Source organism: Schistocerca nitens, chromosome 3 (genome assembly GCF_023898315.1).
Source record: "Schistocerca nitens isolate TAMUIC-IGC-003100 chromosome 3, iqSchNite1.1, whole genome shotgun sequence".
Classification (NCBI taxonomy): Eukaryota; Metazoa; Arthropoda; class Insecta; order Orthoptera; family Acrididae; genus Schistocerca; species Schistocerca nitens.
In genome coordinates this window covers 648565822-648586585 of record NC_064616.1, presented here as the reverse complement: position 1 = coordinate 648586585, position 20764 = coordinate 648565822, and the positions used below count along the sequence as shown (strand labels likewise).

The following is a 20764-nucleotide window of genomic DNA, read 5'->3' as shown; positions in this document are numbered from 1 at the left end:
GAAATTTTTGGACCCAGCCCATCATCGTGGAGTAAGACTGGCCACTGACAACTTCAGAACTAGTCCCGTAGACAGTCTCCTTGTCAAAGTGGGGAATCTTACTTTTCTATTTCTGGTGGTACAAGCTCTTGGTCACTAGCTCAAGTATCATCTGACAACTTCCTAGTCATTAAGTTTATTGAATTCTTTTTACATGCAAAGGGTGTTGACCATCAGACATTTGACCTTGGATGGGATAACCAGTTGGAGTCCACCTAAAGGCCCTGTCAGGACCTTTGCTCATCTCCCTCAGATGGTGTTCCTTGTGTTATGCGCCCCCCCCCCCCCCCCTTGGTTAGTACCCAGACCATAAATTAGAACCGATCTGTTTCATGGACCTAAAGTTTTAGTTGCCCCCATACCTTTCAGTGTTTGTTATTCTCTGTTCCTCAAGAGTGACAGGGTGTCACCATCATTTACATTGATGGCTCTAAAACCATGGATAGGGCAAGATATACTTTTAGATCTCTAGCCAGTCAGGAACAACATTTGCTGCTGGGAACATGTATTGTTTTGCAGAAAATCTGATAGCCATTAACAGAGCACAATGGTTTATCAGAGACCTGTGTTGACCATGTTTTAATTTGTAGTGACTTAATGAGCAGCTCCAGGCTATTGATTGATGTTACTCATGTCATCCTGTGATGTCTGCTATTCACTACCTTCTCCCTGACCTTATTTGTACTGCCTGCTCACTTGTCTTCCTCTGGGCCCCAAGTCATGTGAGTATGCCGGCGAATGAACTGACTAATCATTTGGCTAGAGCAGTGATTACTTACCAAAGTTTCACTTTTATGATCCCAGTTGCAGATTGTGGGTACAAATAAGATCTCTCCTCAGCCAGAGTTGGAACAACAGCTGGTGGGCCACTGTCCTATGTAATAAATTATGCACTATCAAGGAGACTACTGATGTATGGCAACTTCTCCTTTAATTCCTGGAAGAAATCCACCATCCTATTTTATTTCAATTAACCCATAGTTTTATCTTATGTACTGACCCCTTTCCACTCATCCCCCACTACAGTTGTGGAGCCGTACAGACAAAAGCCCGTATCCTGGTGGAATGTGCCTTACTTCTGGCTCTGTATTTGAACCATAGTCTTCCAGCCTCTTTGCCTCTACATTAGTGGACAACATACGGTATCTCTCTCTCTCTCTCTCTCTCTCTCTCTCTCTCTCTCTCTCTCTCTCTCTCTCTCCCCCCTCCCTCCCTCCCTCTCTCCCTCCCTCTCCTCCCCCCGCCCCCCCCCCCCCCCAACATACATTATAATTCTATCACGTTTTTGGCTTATGTCACTAACTCCAGATGACCCATCTCTTGACCAAGGGACTCATGTCCCCTCTGTTTAGTCCCTTAACTCCCCAACCTATGACTAGCAATCATGGAAGTGCCCAGAGACTGTAGAGTGAGAGAGACAGGCAAGGATATTGTCTGTACTGCCTACAGAGAACACAGTATTTCCAGACAGTGCAACAGATTTCAGAAGTTTTTGATGTGCTCAGTATTATTGCATAACCAACCTCCACACAGTCAGTATTATTGCACACCTAGGAATTGAAGAATGACAAAACACACACACACACAGTAAAAACAAAAATAAACAAGAAGCCTTTCAGTAACTTGCAGGACACCATGAATGCAAAACATGGAGAAATATTGCACAGTAATATTGACGATCTGTGGGCCACTTTACTGGCCTCTGAGGGTGATGATGGGGAGGGCGATGTATGTGCAAGTTTTCCTTGCCTGTGGATACATGGCTTTATGCATTCAATTTAGTAAAGTTGCTAAAAAGATTTACATAAAATTGAAATACTGCATACCCAAAAATGAACATGTTAGTAATAAATATGTAGCATAACATAATAAAAGTGATGCTCAGTTATTACTTGTTACAACAGAACTAGCACATAATGTGCTAAAGATACTTATAATGTTTCCGTATTTCAGTGATGTAAAAAAGAGAAAAGAAAAAAAAAATTACCATTCAGAATTAACAATTTTCACAAACAACATGAAAAGTAAAAAGGGAACACTTATAGACTGACCAAATGCAGTATAAGATGATCACCAAGTGATGCTTAGTCAAACTGGGTAATGCACAGTGTGCAAATTTTATATGAAGACCGTTATCCCACTCATGCACAGGTACACAACTTCACAGAGTTTGTGAAGTTCACATTGATGACTTCATTAAAAATGCCCTTTTATTTAAAAAATTGTAATAAGAGGATATATTTATGGAAAGACTTTTATTATAAAACTTAAAAGCAAATTGTATATAAAGATGAGGTGTAATGTCAAAAATACATGCAAAAAACCTCAAGGTAAAGTTTTAGTGAAATAAGCTTTTACAAAACTTTAAAAACATAGAGAAATTACTCAGAATTATGTAGTGCTACTTTGTGACAGGATCATGGTCATGTTGTGATACTTGGAATGAAAATAACACGAATTCCTCAAAAATGCTTTGTCATCTGAACACCAGGTGACACTTGTGTACCAGCTGCACAGCGTACCAGGTGACAATCGCTCACTTTCCACAGTCAACAGGGTACCTGAAGGCAGTGCGTACTGGGCACAGTAAATATCTCATCTCAGCAGATCGCCATATATATTAAAATCCTTTGAGAAGTTTATTGGGTTAATTTCTTTTTACTGTATAAAGTCCAAATTCTTCTAGGACATCTAGCTACCTGCTCTTGTTGAATATATACAGAATTTGGAATGTTATATCCCCCTTTTTTTCATATTCAGACCCAATGTCATTTTGTTATTGGCTTAAGAATGATCTGTAAAACAAATGTTGAATGATATGTCAGTCTGGCCAATGTAGCTTTTGTAACAGTCCATGACATATTCTAAACTTGGATCTTTCATATTATTCTGTTGCAATAGGAAGAATATGCCAAATCTTAGCTTTCATGTTATTGGTTGTTCTAAAAGTGATAATAGTTCTTTTCCTGTGGAAAACACGCTTGATCGTGTCTGACATACTGCTATTGAACCTCATTATGGCAAACTTTTTCTTTACAGATTTTATTTGACTATGTTATTTATCTTAGTAATTTTCTTGAATATCAAAACCTCCAGATCTGGTTTGTTATCATTGCTGACAGAAAACCTGGTTTAAAAATATGCATGTTTGTGCCACAATGAGTGTTTAGAATTAGCATTCATAATGGCATCAGTTCAAGTCAATTTCCTGTGTATCCAAAAACTGTGCTTTCTATTTGTGTTACAGATTGTGAAATCCAATAAGTTAATTACACCATTTAGTTTAAATTCTGGGTAAACAATTTTTAGATGCATATCACTAAATTTGGCTGCTAACTCTCCATTTGGCGCAGTGGTTAGTGCACTGGACTCGCATTCAGCAGGATGACTGTACAATCCCGCGTCCGGCCATCCTGATTTAGGTTGTCCGTGATTTCCCTAAATCGCTCCAGACAAATACCGGGATGGTTCCTTTGAAAGGGCGCGGCCGACTTCCTTCCCCGTCCTTCCATAATCCAATGAGACCGATGACCTCACTGTTTGGTCTCTTCCCCCAAACAATCCAACCCCAACTCCTCCATTTGTGTGTTATTTTCTCTATAGTGAATAATGGCGTAGCCCACATATCGTTTATTGTAGACAGTATTAGCCATGAAATCGTTATTGGTTATTAAAAAATGCATTCTGTAGAGTGTTAAAAATCTTTGACTAGGTTGCAGCTATGCAGTTCCCCATACGCAGGGCAATATATTATCGAAACACATCAAAAAAAGTTTTGCATCACCTCAGTTCCGAAACCTGTACAGAAAATTGGAATAGAGATCAACATAAACATAATTTCCGCCCTTTTTATTGCTCATGAAAACCACACATTGTGTATTGTACCACCATACAGCAAGACCTTCAGAGGTGGTTGTCCAGATTGCTGTACACACCAGTACTTCTAATACCAAGTAGCACGTCCTCTTGCATTGATGCATGCCTGTATTCATTGTGGCATACTATCAACAAGTTCATCAAGGCACTGTTGGTTCAGATTGCCCCACTTATTAACAGCAATTCAACTTAGGTCCCTCAGAGTGGTTGGTGGGTCATGTCATCCATAAACAGCCCTTTTCAATCTATCCCAGGCATGTCCGATAGGGTTCATGTCTGGAGAACATGCTGGCCACTCTAGTCGAGCAATGTCATTATCCTGAAGGAAGTCAGTCACAAGATGTGCATGATTGGAGCACAAATTGTCGTCCATTAAGACAAATGCCTCGCCAATATGCTACAGATATGCTTGCACTATCGGCCGGAGAATGGCATTCACGTATCGTACAGCCATTATGGCGCCTTCCATGACCACCAGCGGCGTACGTCGGCCCCACATAATGCCACCCCAAAACAACAGGGAACCTCCACCTTGCTGCACTCGCTGGACAGTGTGTCTTAAGTTGTTCAGCCTGACCTGGTTGCCTCCAAACAGGTCTCTAACGATTATCTGGTGGAAGGCATATGCGACGCTCATCAGCGAAGAGAACATGATGCCAATAGCGAGCGGTTCATTTAGCATGTTGTTGGGCCCATCTGTACCACGCTGCATGGCGTCATAGTTGCAAAAATGGACCTCGCCATGAATGTCAGGAGTAAAGTTGCACATCATGCAGCCTATTGCACACAGTTTGAGTTGTAACACAACATCCTGTGGCTGCATGAAAAGCATTCTTCAACATGGTGGTGTTGCTGTCAGGGTTCCTCCGAACCATAATCCATAGGTAGCGGTCATCCACTGCAGTAGTAGCCCTTGGGCGGCCTGAACGAGGCATGTCATCGATAGTTTCTGTATCTCCTCCATGTCCGAACAACATCACTTTGGTTCACTCTGAGATGCCTGGACACTTCCCTTGCTGAGAGCCCTTCCTGGCACGAAGTAACAATGCGGACCTCCTCCGTCTAGTAGGTGCTGCTCATGCATGGTTGTTTACATCTTTGGGCGGGTTTAGTGATATCTCTGAACAGTCAAAGGGACTGTGTCTGTGACACAATATCCACAGTAACATCTATCTTCAGGAGTTCTGGGAACCTGGGTGATGGAAAACATTTTTTGTTGTGTGTTGTTAGATACAAAATAATTTTAGGAAAGAAATTGTAACATTTTCATTAATTCAGTAATTTCTCTTTGATTCATGTAATTGTGATGTGCTAGGTTCCAGTTTTTGGCATCGAATATTTCCTCAATAGGTACATTCATGTATAAATTTTCAATGTCCATTTATGCAAAAGTGACTCCTTTAGGGATCACACTATTCTTTACTTCAGGGCTAAAGGTTCTGTTGTTTTTGACACTGATTTTTCATAGATTTTGTCTTTTAGGACTTTTATTTACAAGAAGAAAAAAAAAGATTTGACCTGTTGGTAACATATTCCTTGATACATAAATCTATAAAGACTGTTTTATCTTTCCTTTTTTGCGAAATTTAATTTACATTCCCGTTACCAGCATACTTGTATTCAGAATTTTTTAGCGATATTTGTCTGAAAAGAGGAAATTCAAGTTATCGGTTTTCTTATTTAACTTTATTCTTTTTCTTTTTTAGTTCTTATGATGACCAATACTGGTTAACAGCATAAAACATTTACTTCGGCTGCATCAAAGGTAATATTAGGTGTACAATTAGTACTTCATGTACCACTGTTTCCTATTCAAACCTATTTGCTTTGTCTGGCCTATCTACCAGCAACCCTCTCTCCCATATTCCTAGCCAGCAAACCGGTTGCCTCCCTCCGAGCTGCTAGCCTCTCACCCTCAACACCTCTCCCTGCCTCCTTGCCACTTTTGGCTTCAGTATATCAATGTGTAATGTTGCCCATTATTCCTTTAGTGAAATGTAGGTTGCTGATTCCAGCCCAACTTACTATGCACTCTCAAGTAACAGCTGACTCACTTCTGTACTTAATGGTATGAATAACAGTACAAGTTTGGGCTGCAGCTCTGTTGAAGGAAATAGGCATAGTAAATATTATCTTGATATAGTTAATATTATAAATATCTCTGTATTAAAGGAGACCATGCACTGAAAATCAGAAGTGTTAAGTTGTCAATAGGCACTCACAAAAGAAAACAAGCTTGCTAGGTTTCAAAGTAATCCTTTTTCAAGCTAGAGTGAAAACACACACACACACACACACACACACACACACACACACACACACACACACACACACACACACACACACACACCTATACCCCCTACATGGTGCCAGCTGGACGAATAGTGACATGCTCAATTTCGGCAGGTGGACTGGATTTAGTGGGGATAGTGTCTCGTGGGGTGGATAGAAGGTGAGAGAGAGAAACAGGAGGCAGGGAGAGGTGTTGAGGGTGAGAGGCTAGCAGCTCGGAGGGAGGCAACCGGTTTGCTGGCTAGGAATATGGGAGAGAGGGTTGCTGGTAGATAGGCCAGGGACATGATGCATGGTTGTCAGAACCAGTGGGGAGGGGCACACGCTGAAGGTGATGTGGAGAGGTGAATTGGGAGGGGATGACGGGACAGAGGAAGGAAACTGTTGGATGGGTTACCAGAGATTGGGGCCATGACGATTATAGGAGCATAGGATGTGTTGTAATACTCCCATGTGCATAGTTCAGAGAAGCTGGTGGTGGAAGGTAGGGTCCAGGTGGCTTGTGTTGTATGACACATCCATTGAAATTGAGTAAATTGTGCTCAGCTGTATGTTCTGCCACAAAGTGGTCAACTTTGTTCTTGGCAACAGTTTGGCGGTGGGCATCATCTTGATGAACAGCCTGGTTGGTAGTCAGTATCAAAATAAAAAGCTGTACAGTGTTTGCTGTCGTCTACCTGAAGGTTTTGAATACTACAGTGCTTTACTAGGCACAGTTCCATTAGAGGTGGTATGTTGTTTCCTTCCTCTGATCTTGACTTACCGAGCCATTTATAGGAGGACCTATAATTTAATGTAGATTCTGAACCATGGTGAACTTGTCATTTTTAACAACAACGAAGATTGCCAGTGATGAAAGAAGTGAAAAATGAGAGCTCATAATCCAAGGACTGCCTGAGTATCAAACCAAACGTCTTTGGAACTCTCGCCTGACACTTTACCACTGAGCCACCAAGCCACACACATGGTCTTTGCTGACCATGTAGCAGAAACTTTTGTGTTCATCTTTGCATTTTTCTTTTTTTTTTCCAGCAAAACATTAATGATTTTGAATAACAAGCACATATCAAGGCTAATTCATTTGGGAAGAACTATGTTCAGTGGAAAACAATAAAATGTGTTGTTTCTGAATACCAGTCAATCTTAGTTTATTTATGTCCATTTTTATTTTTCTAAGTAAACTATTTTCTATATGTTTATTCTAAGCAGACATTCCAGCATATCAACTAAAAATGAAGTAATTTAAAGCCGCTTATTGTTACATGCAACTTGCCAGGCAGAACTCTTAATTTTGCATGCAAAACAGGGTTGTCTGCTCGAGACTGCGGCAGTTGATCTGTGGTTTAACCTGATAGGCACACTGTATTTGAGTACTTCTTAGATTAAAATTATACTGATTTGTGTGCCCAGTCAAGGGAAAGTAGCACAGAAATAAAGTAAATCCAATTTACGTGAATTGGAAATAAATTTTCCTTTCATGTGGTCAAACAAAAGATAGGTTGCTACTCACTATATAGTGGACATGCTGAGTCGCAGGTAGGCACAACAAAAAGACTCTCACAGTTATAGCTTTTGGCCGTCTACTGACAAAATTTAAGAAATTAAAATGTTGTTATATTCTACTCATTAAAAGGTATATTCTTGTGTTAAAAGTTGAACACAAGAAGACAAGCATTACAGTCAGAAACTGTTATATTGAAGCACATAACTGACAGCTTGCAGATACCTGGACTTTATTTATCCAGTATTTGAGAATGAGAACACTTAGTGACTTTCAACAAACTTCACATATGATTTCAAATCTTTAAAAAACCTTTTCACTCTGACACCCCCAAGAAAGATGGAAGGAATCAAGTTTATCACTTACTACATTTTCACTGTGCGTGCAGTAAAACTTAAGCATCAGACATGATTTTTTAATTTATTACTTTTTACTACTGACTATTCAAAACACAGTTTGCAGACAGGATCCACATATACCACTGAATGTACATGCAAAATATATAATTGTACAACACATACTTCATGAGATATGACATCATAAACATTGAGAGGCATGAAATACTAGCTCTTGCTTAAAATGCAGCACAAATTACCCAGATTGTGTTCATTCAGTGTTTCACAATGAGAGCATGTAGCAATTTCTGACAAACTTTAAGCATAATTTCAGACCTTTTCAAACTTTTTGTCGCTTACATCCTTAACGTCGAATATTTAACACACTAATTCATTTGTAAAATAATCAAACTTTTTTTTACGTATTTTAGAAAGTACGATTCTTTAAAGAATTGGGGATTCACTGGTTATGTGTGATGGGTCTCTGCAACAAGCTAACCCACGAGTTGAGCTGGAGAGAGCTTCATGCTTTTGGAAAACATGAGTTATTTTATTTAAAAATGGGGCACAGCACCAACACTTTATAATTGCTACGATGTGGTTCTCCAATGTTGATTACTCAATGTGCTTTCCGGCCCTCACAGACACTCCTCAGTAGGGAGTGATCAATGATCTGCACCCCAATGACTAGTTCCCTTAGTGGATATAACTATTAGACAGAGTGGTGTCTGAAATAAATTAGCAACAATATGTTCAGCAAGGCAAACTGGGCATTGTACGTCCAACATTCTATGTTTGAATCTACATCAATATCTCTACACTGAAAACTATTATGAACTGTATAGGACAGGGTACTTCCCATTTTACCACATATTTTGGCTTCTTCGTATTTCATTTGCAAATGAAACATGGCAAGAATGACTGTTTAAATGTCTCTGTGCATGCTGTAATTAGTCTAATCTTGTCTTTGCAGTCCCTACTGGAGCAGCATGTAACAGGCTGTAATATATTCCTAGATTATTTACCTAATAATTACGGCTCTTGGAACTTTGTAAGTAGGCTTTCACACAATAGTTCACACATAATTACAAGCCTCTGCCAATTCAGGTTTTTCAGTGTTTCTGTGATACTCTTGAATGAGTAAAAGAAATTGATGATAATTCACATCGTCCTTCTTTGTATATATTCAGTATCGTTGGTTAGTCCTGTGTGGTATGGGTGCCATACACTTGAGCAGTATTCTAGGATGAGACGCACAAGTGTTTTGTAAGTAGACTGTATCCTACAATATTTTCCCAGTATCTTACAAATTAACTGAAGTTTATTCATGTGGCATCTCCAATGAATGAGTTGACAGATTCCAATTGTGACTCTTTGATGTTGTAATCATAGAATACTACTTTTCTGCATTTTGTGAAGTGAACTATTTTGCAGTATTGTGACAGTGTTTAGGACTGTGTGAACCACATTATTTACTTACTAAAAACTCCCACTATCTCTATGGCATGAGAAGGCCATTCACATATGAAACTTTCATAATTTCTATCGAAAAATTCCACACACATGATGATGATTGCTGTGCATTTGTGATAGTAACACCAAAAGACTACTTATGGCCCACCTTTGACACTTCGTCATTTTATTTATCTAGAAATATATCGTCACCATTGGTATCCTGCATGTACTTGTGATTGCTACTGATTGTTTCTGATTTTAGCTACCTTCCTATTCAAAGTATTAAATTTGATTTGCTACCATTAATTAGTGAAAGTAATTCTGACATCTTTCTCTGAATGCTTTTTCAGTTGTATAATATTACATTTACTTGTTCTGATATTCGAGGATCTGTATTCATCTCTATAATAAATTCAGATGACTTGCTTGTTGCTCTGTTTGTTACTGCACCTCTACACCTAATTACATATTGGTCTGATATAATAGTAGTTCTGATCTGAAAAAGCAACCATCATGTGGAAGCAACACATGCACAGCTACCCAAGTGGCTTCGTTCTCAGTGTAAAGTGTATCTGACCTATTAAGTGGTATTCTACAGTTTAACCATATAACTGGTATTATTGATGGTGACAAGTATCATTACTTGTTGTTAGCTGATCCAGTATGAATCCCATCTGATTGAGCCTCCTTCACATCTTGGATGAGATGACCCTCCAACGGTCATACTACGGCCATGTTTCTACTTGACATGACTACTGTTTCTGTCTATTAACTAAATGTTTTGCACAAACCAAGTATTCTGGCTGGCATAAGTGGTGCTCTTAATCTTCCTTCCTGAGAAAGCCGCCGAAAGCCTACTGAGATAAGTTTTCATCTATTCAAATCAGGTGACAGTGGCACTTATAGGTGAGTGAAAACTACACTACAAAATTCTTACATTCCAGCCTAACTCATGTACACAATCAGAAAACCAAAGAAAACAAGAACAAAGTACTAATTTACAAACACAAAAGGTAACAAACATTCATGTCCATTCAGAAATTTGTAGTAAAGTAAGTAAACTAATTGCTTTGCACAATCCAAGCACTCCAGCTGCTGATATCGCTATTACAAAACTGATGCATTAAATTCTTTTTTCTGAGCTGAAAATCTGCAATAAAATTTTGTTAATTATTTTCAGGTGTAACTGTGGATGCTGTGAAACGAGGCGAATGGACCCCACTTATGCTTGCTTGTGCTAATTCTGGCACATCATCTTGTGATATTGTCAGTTTGCTTCTCAGATTTGGGGCAAAGACAAAAGCTCAGAACAAAGATGGATGGACACCAGTCAATCTTGCTGTGCGTTTAGGTGATGAAAACAAAATAAAGCTTCTAGCATCTGTTGATATTGATGCACTGAAAATCAAGACAAACAACCAACGAACCATACTACATACTGCGGGTATATATTTTGCTGTTTGTAATAAGTAAATCAAGCAAAATTGAGCTGGGCTAAGACAGATAAAACAATACACCACAAATTATCTGAGTGGCACAGAAATTAATAGATGTGATGTACATGTACAGACAAGCAAATGAATACAATTTCAGACAAGTTGAATGATTTATTCAACAGCAAAAGCTTCTCAAATTGTGCAAGTCAACAACACGTTGGTACAGCTCTGGCTATTATGCAAGTCATGATTTGGCAAGGCATTGACTGACAGAGTTGTTGGATGTCCTCCTGAGGGATCTAGTGCCAAATTCTATCCAATTGGTGGTGCATTAGATTGTCAAAATCCTGAGCGGGTTGCAGTGCCCTGCCCATAGTGCTCCAAATGTTTTCAATTGGGGAGAGATCCAGCTCCCTTGCTGTCCATGGTCGGATTTGGCAATCACGAAGACAAAAGTGGAAACACTCATTGTGTGCATTTGAGCATTATCTTGCCAAAGTGCAAGCCCAGGATAGGTTGCTGTGAAGAGCAACAAAATGCGTTATAGAATATCGTTGATGTACTGCCGTGCTGTAAGGGTGTTGCAGATGACAACCAAAGGAGTCCTGCTATGAAAAGAAATGGCACCCCAGACCACTACTCCTGGTTGTCAGACCATATGGCGAGTGACAGACAGGATGGTATCCCGCCACTGTCTGGGGCATTTCCAGGCACACCTTCACTGGTCACCGGGCTCTATTTGAAGTGGAACTCTTCGCTGAAGACAATTGTATTCCAGTCAATGAGATTCCAAGTGAAAGAAATTTCTCTAGATGATCCAGACAGTGGTGGGATACCAACTTGACTGTTGCTTGCCATGTGGCCCAGCAACCAGGAGTAATGATTTGGGGTACAATTTCATTTCATAGCAAGCTGCCTTTGGTTGTCACCCACGACACCCTCACAGCACAGCACTACATTGATAATATTTTATGCCATATTTTGTTGCCCTTCATAGCAAGCAATCCTGGTCTTACACTTCAGCAAGGTAACGCCCGCCCATACACGATGAGAGATTTTGCTGCATGCCTTCATGCTTGTCAAATGCTATTTTAGCCAGCAAGGTCACCAGATCTCTCCCCAATTGAGAATATTTGGGGCATTCTGGGCAGGGTCCTCCAACCAGCATGAGATTTTGACAATCTGACATGACAATTGGACAGAATTTGGTGCAATATCCCTCAGGAGGACATCCAACAACTCGATCAATCAATGCTAAACCGAATAATGGCTTGCATAAGGGCCAGAGGTGGAGCAGCACATTATTGACTTGCTCAAGTTGGGAAGCTCTTTCTCTTGAATAAATCATCCAATTTTCTGAACTTGTTATCATTTGTTTGTCTATACACGTTCATCACAACTACAGATTTCCGTGCCGTGTCGATAATTGTTACATGGTGCATCATTTTTTATTTTATTTTATTTTATTTTATTGTCTTAGAGTGTGTGTATATATTGTAAAAGTGATTGTTACAACCTTAATGTGATGAAAAAGACAATAATTTAAAAAAATAAGTCATGAAAATATTTCATTTATGTAAAATGTTAGTAATAGCTTGAAATTTCATTAACATAACCACAGATATTTATAAGAAATATCTGTTTGAATACTTTGACAGATGTGAGTGCACAAGTGACACAATTTTCGAATAACTTCCGGGAATTCAGCCAGGTAACACTTTCAGCGACCGCCGATATTTCGGCGGGAGAACACCCCACCATTTTCAAGGCAAACTGCAATGAACAGGTGACATACATGCAAATTTAAAGCCTTGGTTCTCAGAGTGATGCAAGAAAGATAACACGCAATCTACCCCTCTAATCTTCAGCATTCTTCTGTAGTACCACATTTCAAAAGCCTCTATTCTCTTCATGTCTTGATTGTGTACTATCCCAAGTTTATTCCATGGCTAGTGAAAATTTTATGCTCCATAGATCAGCTGCACAAGGACGACATCAAATGAGTATGGTTGGCTGCCCATCAACAGGCTTTTCAGCACCTTAAGAAAGGTCCCAAGATGGCGCCATGTCGGATTTGATATACATTGGGTCCGCTGTTGCCACTCATGACAGATGTGTCTCAGTACAGAATAATGGGAGTTTTGTCCAATAAGTTGTCAGAGGATTCTGAGTGGCCAGTTGCCTTCACCTGTAAAACATTAACTGCAGCACACCTCCACCATTTAGAAATTGACAAGCAGGCTCTGACAATCATTTATGAGATCAATAAATTTCATGAGTGTTTGTATGACAGCAAATTCCATCTGTTGACTGACTACAAACTCTTGATTTCATTCTCCGGCTCCTTCGTGCTTTGCTACAGCTTACAGTTGTCGATCACCACCAGGAGCATGCACAGCATGTCACATGGGCCACTCACAGTTGTCGATCACCACCAGTAGCATGCACAGCATGTCACATGGGCCACTCACAGTTGTCGGTCACCACCAGGAGCATGCACAGCATGTCACATGGGCCACACCACTCATGCCAATGGAACCAGGCAGCAAGCCATGATTCATTCTAGTACAGTCCATTGCATGAGCTAATATCACTCATACCATTCTGCTCATTGGGTTTTGACACTATGTTGTGCTTGAAGTTCCTTGTTCTAGTTGTTGGCTTTCATTCAGTGTTCCGCTTTCAACAAGCTTCGCTTTCTTTATGGATTACATATTCATATTGGGATCTGACAGGGAAACAAATAAAAAAACAACAGAATGTACAGAAGTGGGGTTATCCATCCTTTTCATGGTTCATCATGAATTTGGCATTTGGAAGTACTGAGCTCAGATTATGCAGAAGTAGTTTCCAGTTCCACAGGCCTGCATTAGTATGCCATAAAGGTGCCATTAACATATTTAAAGAAATGGATTGGTTTCACTTGTGACAAGTTCAGTGCTGTCTCCTCAAACTATTTCACAAACAGATTGGCACCCACTGGATATGGGGCAGCCTTTCTCCACACCCTATGTTTACTGATAATACTTACTGTTAACCATAGAATGTGGGTGACTGCATCTGCATGAGGAGTTTAGTGATGGCCTCCGTGAAGAGTTGGAGCAAGTATGTCACAGGTCCTAGAGTGAAAAGAAAAGTCTCAAACACATGATACAAAGGATGTGAGGAAGTTTTCAAAAATGCTGTTACTACACCAGACTTCTGCAGTGAAATAAACCAGCTGTTGGGTAACACATTATCACCTGTAAACATGTGTTGAAATACTACCACACAAAAATCATGACATAATCTTCCGTATTTGTAGACTGTTTTGTCAAAATTTTGTGAATATCTGTCTCTCCAACACTCCTAGAACTTAAAATAGTGTGGGTTCTTGCACTGATATTGATAACAACTGGCTACCAAGCTAAAATATGAGAAGACCTCCAGGACAGTTACTGATCAACATATCTTATAGCCTCTCCTATTCACAGCTAGCAAGATGAACACAGTGAGGAAGAACCAGTGCCTTTCTAGATAATAGCACCTATACCAAACACATTGTTGATCCTACACAATGAATGTTCAGAAAAACTATAGCTTTTTGCAACAGTTTTGAATCACTTTAGAAGATTATAAGAAGAATTCAATCTCATGGAATAGTTTGACCAAGATAATGTGGCCTCTTCAAGATTGCAGATGTGCCAATCCCATTATGAACTACTGAGGTTACTTATTTACTACCTCTAAAATACATCAAAACTCTTCTCAGTCCGTGTGTCAAGCACTGTGAATACCATTTACAGAACTCCACTGACTTGTCTGCAAGAATTACACTTTCAAAATGCTGATAGTTCTGTTACCTTCTATAATGTAATTTTTCACTAAAGTACGTACTGAAGACTAACTCCAGCTCATCAGTGACAAGTTTGATTAGCTTATAGCTTAACTCTTCAAACAAGAGCTACCAACTACCTTCTGTCTGTTCAGTAGATGTTACTACAAACAAGTGAATGATGTGGACATGTATTTCCCTGTTACAAGTGGTTTTCAGTCTGTTTATAGCTCTTGACTTGCAGCACTTAAAACTGATTTATTTCTTAAGATTTTTTAACAATATTTGTGGGATGTGGCAAAATGACCTTTGAATCCAAACAGTATTTGAGTCACTCTCTGTGTCCTGACATCAAATTCATTATGGTTTGTGAAATAAATGAACAACTCACATGTTTGAATGTTTTTGTTGAATGAAAAGGTGAGGCATAGCGTGTACGGCAAGCTTGTGTACTCTGATGTTTACCTAGATGATTCCAGTTGCCACCAGCTAGCATGAAGAATAGTGTGCTTCAAAGTCACCACCAGGAATTACTAAATGTGAAAGTGATTTAAAATATGGGTAAAGTAACTGACTGGCCCTTCGTACCAGACTGCACATGCAAACGGAAGTCTTAATCAAAAGGGCTGTGTACCACGATCTCAATAACCCATGAAATGCAAGTGTCCACGTGACTTGGCTGCATTTTAAAAAAAAAGAAAAGAGCTATAATGTTGACTATGCCTCTCGACTGCCCTTCACAACATAGGGTATTGTGGAAATGGTTAGATGTGGACAGAAATTCTTTGAACCAACGATACTGTAATGAGCTGTGCTGCATCATTGGCTGACGTGCTGCAACTCCAGTCACCAGCAAATATTTGTTATTTAGTATTTATCATTTCTAGAATGTTCTCAAAATCTCTTATGTTCATAATATTTGCGTATTGTGGAATATTCAGTGTTTGTATAAATAACAGCACCTTCCATCCAGGATGTAGTTCTGTTCTGTCAGTATGTTGGTATCAGTACTAAATGTGCTTTCAGTGGAGAACTTCATTGATGACCCTGCTTTAGACTTTTGACTTGGATGAGGTTATGACTTGATATTTTTTGGTGCATGTACCGTGTAGTTCAAAATCTCAACATCACTGCTCCAACAAAGCAACATAAAATCTGTTTTCTACATGGCCAGGAACTGAAACACAAGCAGTAGATTGTTCCCAAGGCCTGTATATTCAGGAGATTAGTGGATTCCAAATGAGTATTATGTCAGCTGTACATCATGCATCCATCAGCATTTTCTGGAGACACTGGTGAGGACCTAATGAAAGGGATGAAAGCATTCAACTGAGACACCAAATACAAGAGGTGGAATGACGTGATTTGTACCTTTACTTGAATGGTACAGTCCAGCAGCAGTTGAAGAGCAATGAAGAGAAGTTCAATAGCTGGGACAAATTCCAGGTTGAACTGAAGAAACAATTAGGTGAGTTCTCAGCACCAAGTCCACTTAGCGGGAGAACATTTGAAGAATGAGGCCCCACATCACGGGAGTAACTTGACAAATTTGCTAGATGGCGTGCTAGTTTTGCTGCTGCAAACACCACTGTGAGGACTAGCCCTCCTTGCCAGTCTGTCAGCACCTGTGGCTGCCCTTTAAAGACAGCAGTGAGTGGCTCTGCAGTCAGTCTCAATTTCTCTGGGCTATTGTAATAATCTCACAACACATTGTTATCGTGGTTGTGAATTCGCTTTATCTTAGGCTTTCGATCTTGGTTTACTCTTAGGGCTTATTATTCTGCTGTGCCGTCTCTATTATTTGTCTTCCTTTCATTGTTGTTCACATGTTTACTCTCAGGTTGCTCATTGTAGGGGCAACAGTGTTGTAGCTGTGAACCTTCTCTACACATTGGGAAACACTCTTTCCTGGGCAAGTATAAAAACATTGCGTACTACAGTTCCATCAGAGATCTGACAAGGTTCAAACGTGCAGGGGAATACAAATAACAGAAGTGTCAGGCACTTGTTTATTGCATCAGTTACATTTTCAGATGTTGTTGTTGTTGTGGTCTTCAGTCCTGAGACTGGTTTGATGCAGCTCTTCATGCTACTCTATCCTGTGCAAGCTTCTTCATCTCCCAGTACCTACTGCAGCCTACAGCCTTCTGAATCTGCTTAGTGTATTCATATCTTGGCGTCCCTCTACGATTTTTACCCTCCACGCTGCCCTCCAGCACTAAATTGGTGATCCCTTGATGCCTCAGAACATGTCCTACCAACCGATCCCTTCTTCTAGTCAAGTTGTGCCACAAACTCCTCTTCTCCCCAATTCTATTCAATACCTCCTCATTAGTTATGTGATCTACCCACCCAATCTTCAGCATTCATCTGTAGCAGCACATTTTGAAAGCTTCTATTCTCTTCTTGTCTAAACTATTTATCGTCCATGTTTCACTTCCATACATGGCTACGCTCCATACAAATACTTTCAGAAACGACTTCCCGACACTTAAATCTATACTTGATGTTAACAAATTTCTCTTCTTCAGAAATGCTTTCCTTGCCATTGCCAGTCTACATTTTATATCCTCTCTACTTCGACCATCACCAGTTATTTTGCTCCCCAAATAGCAAAACTCATTTCCTAATCTAATTCGCTCAGCATCACCCGACTTAATTTGACTACATTCCATTATCCTCGTTTTGCTTTTGTTGATGTTCATCTTATACCCTCCTTTCAAGACACTGTCCATTCCGTTCAACTGCTCTTCCAAGTCCTTTGCTGTCTCTGACAGAATTACAATGTCATCGGCGAACCTCAAAGTTTTTATTTCTTCTCCATGGATTTTAATAACTACTCTGAACTTTTCTTTTGTTTCCTTTACTGCTTGCTCAATACACAGATTGAATAGCATCCAGTAGATTATTGTTTACAATATATGTAACAGTTCTTTCTGTTTTTACTTTATACCTTATGTAATTGTTTATAATTGATTTGGCATGCTATTTATTGTTTGCGTAGGGATACTGTTACCATAAAACTTAACTGCTACCAACTGACTTGGAGTGTAGTGATTCGAGTCCTCTAGAGTCTCAGAAAACTATCGGCATTTATTCAGAATATAAAAATCCCATTGAGGTACATCAGCACTGTGACTCAAGTTTTACCAAGGTCAGTGCAAAATTGGTGGGTTTTGGGGTTTTAGTTTAGAATTAATTTGAAGACTCAAGAAGGCTTATGTACAGCTCAAAAGAATTAGGGGAATACATGCGTCAATGTCTGGCATGTTAAATCTGTTTTGATACAGACAGTATCTGTGATCTTATTGCATAGCTTGAGATCTTCACTTTTAATGTATGCAAGAGCTTAAATCATTTGCCATCTATTGGCTGTGTTTGTGTTACAGTACCAGATGACTTCTGACCCTGCAGAAGGAAGGGAATACTGGTGTCCCAGTAACCTGTAATGATGTACGGAGACTGCAGTTGTCATTTGTGAATGTTGTACTCAAGTGCAAGTACATGCAATGCGACATGTTAATGCAGTATCAATTGCAAGAGTTGTCTGAGCCAAGCAGGATGAACTTTCCATTCTTTTGCTGCAGATGCAAATGGCTCTCCATCTTTCTTCCATAGGTTGTGGACATGCTACAGGGAGACAGGTCAGTACACAAGACGAGTTGGACAAGGTCACCAATGCATTACACCCCCACGTGAAGACTGCTATGTGACCATCTCTGCATTGTGGCATTGTACGGCTACCTCCAGAGTGCTGCAAGATGATCATAGAAGAGCCACTGTGTCCTACTGTAATGTAGGGTGTATGTTATGAGAAAGAACATTATGACCCAGACATCCTGTTCGAGTACCTTGCTTGATATCACAATATCTTGCAGTTCGCCTTCAGTTCTGCCATTGCTGTGTCAACTGGCAACTTTGCCACTCACGAAGTGTGTTACTCAGAGACGAGTCAAGATTTCTTCTGCCACGACGCGATGGCCACGTTCATGTGTGGAGACGTGGTTTGTGGTACCTGCCAAACATTGTCCAGGAAAGTCCTGTGCTGGTGTGGAGAGACAGTGTTAACAGCTGTATGGATCTTGTCATGCTCCATAGTTACCTTACTACCAGGCAATACACCAAATAGATAGTTGGACTATTTGTAGGCTGCTGCATATGACGGTTGTCCTGAACTCCTTCTTGTGCATGTGTGGTGGGCGTCACTTATGTGATGTCTTGCAAAGCCAGGGCATTTAAATAGTGGCATGGCCACAGTGGGTCATGACCTGGTTGTTTTCCGTAGAATTATAAGGAGCATGTCACATAGGTGTCGGGCCATGATAAACACGCATGGATGGCTTACACATTATTGAAACTCTCAAAGCCCAATGAAAAACACCCAGGATGACAGCTTGAATGATTGTTTCCACTTCGTTTTTGACATCTGTTGGACATTTCAGTTCTTATGGTGGAAATGAACGAGATTGTAATGATGTTTTGCTGTGTACTTAAAAGTGTGCTTAATTTGACAAAGATAGAGGTATAATTTGCTAACATTCCCAATCCAAAATTACTGCTCAGTGGAGTATGACAGATACCCTAAGTCATGTTCCTCTTAATTTTCTTGAGCAGTATGTATACTACACTACTGGCCATTAAAATTGCTGCACCACGAAGATGACGTGCTACAGATGTGCAATTTAACTGATAGGAAGAAGATGCTGTGATGTGCAAATGATTAGCTTTTCAGAGCATTCACACAAGGTTGGCGCTGGTGGTGACACCTACAATGTGCTGACTTGAGGAAAGTTTCCAGCCGATTTCTCATACACAAACAGCAGTTGACTGGCGTTGCCTGGTGAAACGTTGTTGTGATGCCTCGTGTAAGGAGGAGAAATGCGTACCATCACGTTTCCGACTTTGATGAAGGTCGGATTGTAGCCTATCACGATTGCGGTTTATCATATTGCGACATTGCTGCTTGCGTTGGTCGAGATCCAATGACTGTTAGCAGAATATGGACTCGGTGGGTTCAGAAGGGTAATACGGAACGCCGTGCTGGATCCCAACGGCCTCGTATCACTAGCAGTGGAGATGACAGGCATCTTATCGATATGGCTGTAACGGATTGTGGAGCCACGTCTCGATCCCTGAGTCAACAGATGGGGACGTTTGCAAGACAACAACCATCTGCACTAACAGTCCAACGACGTTTTCAGTAGCATGGCTATTAGCTCGGAGACCATGGCTGTGGTTACCCTTGACGCTGCATCACAGACAGGAGCACCTGCGATGGTGTACTCAACAACGAACCTGGGTGCACGAATGGCAAAACGTCATTTTTTCGGATGAATCCAGGTTCTGTTTACAGCATCATGATGGTCTCATCTGTGTTTGGCGACATCGCGGTGAACGCTCATTGGAAGCGTGTATTCGTCATCCCCATACTAGCGTATCACCCGGCGTAATGGTATGGGGTGCCATTGGTTACACATTTCGGTCACCTCTTGTTCGCATTGCCGGCACTTTGAACAGTGGATGTTACATTTCAGATGTGTTACGACCCATGGCTCTACCCTTCATTCGATCGCTGCGAAACCCTACATTTCAGCAGGATAATGCACGACCGCATGTTGCAGGTCCTTTACGGTCCTCTCTGGATACAGAAAACGTTTGACTGCTGCCCTGGCTAGCACATTCTCCAGATCTCTCACCAATTGAAAATGTCTGGTCAATGGTGGCCGAGCAACTGGCTCGTCACAATACACCAGTCACTACTCTTGATGATCTGTGGTATCGTGTTGAAGCTGCATGGGCAGCTGTACCTGTACACACCATCCAAGCTCTGTTTGACTCCATGCCCAGGCATATCAAGGCCATTATTACGGCCAGAGGTGGTTGTTATGGGTACTGATTTCTCAGGATCTATGCACCCAAATTGTGTGAAAATGTAATCACATGTCAGTTCTAGTATAATATATTTGTCCAATGAATACCCGTTTATCATCTGCATTTCTTCTTGGTGTAGCAATTT

The 20764-nt window shown here is 40.4% G+C and overlaps 1 protein-coding gene across 2 annotated transcripts in view; it reads left to right on the top strand.

Moving 5' to 3' along the window:
* Positions 1-20764, top strand: part of LOC126248606 (ankyrin repeat domain-containing protein 16-like) — a 106786-nt gene that overhangs the window by 61689 nt on the left and 24333 nt on the right. The window contains exon 4 of one of the 2 annotated variants that reach the window (XM_049949745.1): positions 10679-10849. In XM_049949745.1, the coding sequence (XP_049805702.1) occupies positions 10679-10849 (171 nt within the window). Of the gene's footprint in view, positions 1-10678; positions 10943-20764 lie in introns of both variants that reach the window. The other variant, XM_049949744.1, reaches the window with a different exon arrangement.